Source organism: Macrobrachium rosenbergii, chromosome 14 (assembly GCF_040412425.1).
Source record: "Macrobrachium rosenbergii isolate ZJJX-2024 chromosome 14, ASM4041242v1, whole genome shotgun sequence".
Lineage (NCBI taxonomy): Eukaryota > Metazoa > Arthropoda > Malacostraca > Decapoda > Palaemonidae > Macrobrachium > Macrobrachium rosenbergii.
In genome coordinates, this window is record NC_089754.1 from 4,673,979 (window position 1) to 4,675,664 (window position 1,686).

Genomic DNA, 1,686 nt, shown 5'->3' on the forward strand with positions numbered 1-1,686 from the left:
GCTCTATCTTCATTTGCTCGATGGAGTCTGCAAGGGTCTTGACCCCCAAGGACTCAAACCACTTCGCATGGCTGTGCTCTGACTGGTAGGCCCAATCTGCCCAAGTTTGGCCGATTTCCTTGAGTTTCCCTCTCCACTGCCTCCTCCATTGTAATGGTAATGGTTTGGTTCACGACTTCCCAATCTTCTTGTTCTGCCACAGGTAGGGAGTTGTAGGCAATCAATGCCTTCCCTCCGAGGAATTTAGTTAGTACTAGGGAGAGTTCGGTGAGGGAGAAGACGCAACATTTCAGGACCCTCCCGGCTCTATCGAGCCATACTTCGGATTCAGCCTCGGTCCACTTGGGCATATATGAGTGGGCCTGGCTGAGGGCACTCATCCCCGAGGTGGGAGCGGGGGTGGAGTGCCACGTTGTGCCAGCATCTGGAGTTCATGGGCGCACTTCTTCTCATTCTCCGCTCTTTCTGCCTCTTCTCTTCTCTCCAGGGCCTCCCTTTCTGCATCCCTTTCTTTTCTCGTGGACTCCTCTCTTCTCTCTTGGGCCTCCCTTTCTAATCTCGCTGCCTCCCTCTCTGCCTCCTTTTCTTTTTTCTCGGCCTCTTCTTGTTTTTCTCTCGCGATTCTTTCTGCCTCTTCTCGTTTTTCTCTGGTGATTCTTTCTGCCACTTCTCGTTTTTCTCTGGCGATTCTTTCTGCCTCTTCTCGTTCTTCTCTGGTGATTCTTTCTGCCTTTATCTCGTCCATCCTTTCCTGTACCCAGTCTTTTTGCTCTCTCCCAGAAAGGACGAGTTCCTTCCCAGACAACATGAAGAGCTTGAAGCCCTCGCTTTGCTGGGATCTTGCCGACATTTTGCAGGCAAGGAGTACTCAATTAACCCACAGATGAAAATACCAAAGCATAAGAAGGAGCCGTCCGGGTATAACAAATGCACCCAAATTTTAACAGGGCGTCTGTCGGTGACTTTGTGGTATGAAGGGTTTTTAAACTTAAAGTTGGAGGACGCGTCTGGCCCTGACCCGTAACCTTAGGGGCGTCACATAGGACGTGAGTCTAGATTGGAATTTGGAATTGTCCCAAAGGATGTATGAATGAATTCCCGCACTGACAGAGCAGGCTGTAGCAGGGATTTGGAATTGGAATGGTTTCCCACACTGACGAAGCAGGTTATAGCGTGAATGGGAAATGGGGTTGTCACGTAGGACATAAGATTTTGGTCTTCCCACACTGACTAAAGCAGGCTGTAGCAGGGATGAGGAATTGAAATTCGTCACGAAGGACGTAGGAAATTTGGCCTTCCCGCACTGACTCAGCAGGCTGTAGCGGGGATTAGGAAATGGAATTCATCTCGAAGGACATAGGAATTTTGGTCTTCCCGCACTGACTAAAGCAGGCTGTAGCGGGGATTAGGAATTGGAATCATCGTGCAGGACATAAGATTTTGGTCTTCCCACACTGAATAAAGCAGGCTGTAGTGGGGTTTAGGAATTGGAATCGTTGCATGGGACGTAAGATTTTGGTCTTTCCTCACTGACTAAAGCAGGCTGTAGCAGGGATTGGGAATTGGAATTGTCACATAGGACGTAAGATTTTTGGTCTTCTCGCTCTGACTAATGTAGGCTTGTAGCGGGGAATAGGAATTGGAATCATCGTGTAGGACGTAAGATTTTTGGTCTTCCTGCTCTGA

General features: G+C 49.0%; 1 protein-coding gene across 1 annotated transcript; it reads right to left on the minus strand.

The window, feature by feature from the left end:
* Positions 1 to 376: 376 nt before the first annotated feature.
* On the minus strand, positions 377 to 850 carry LOC136845680 (ribonuclease Y-like). The gene has a single exon (XM_067115826.1). The coding sequence runs from the start codon at positions 848 to 850 to the stop codon at positions 377 to 379; it is 474 nt and encodes a 157-aa protein (XP_066971927.1).
* Between the last annotated feature and the right edge of the window lie 836 nt (positions 851 to 1,686).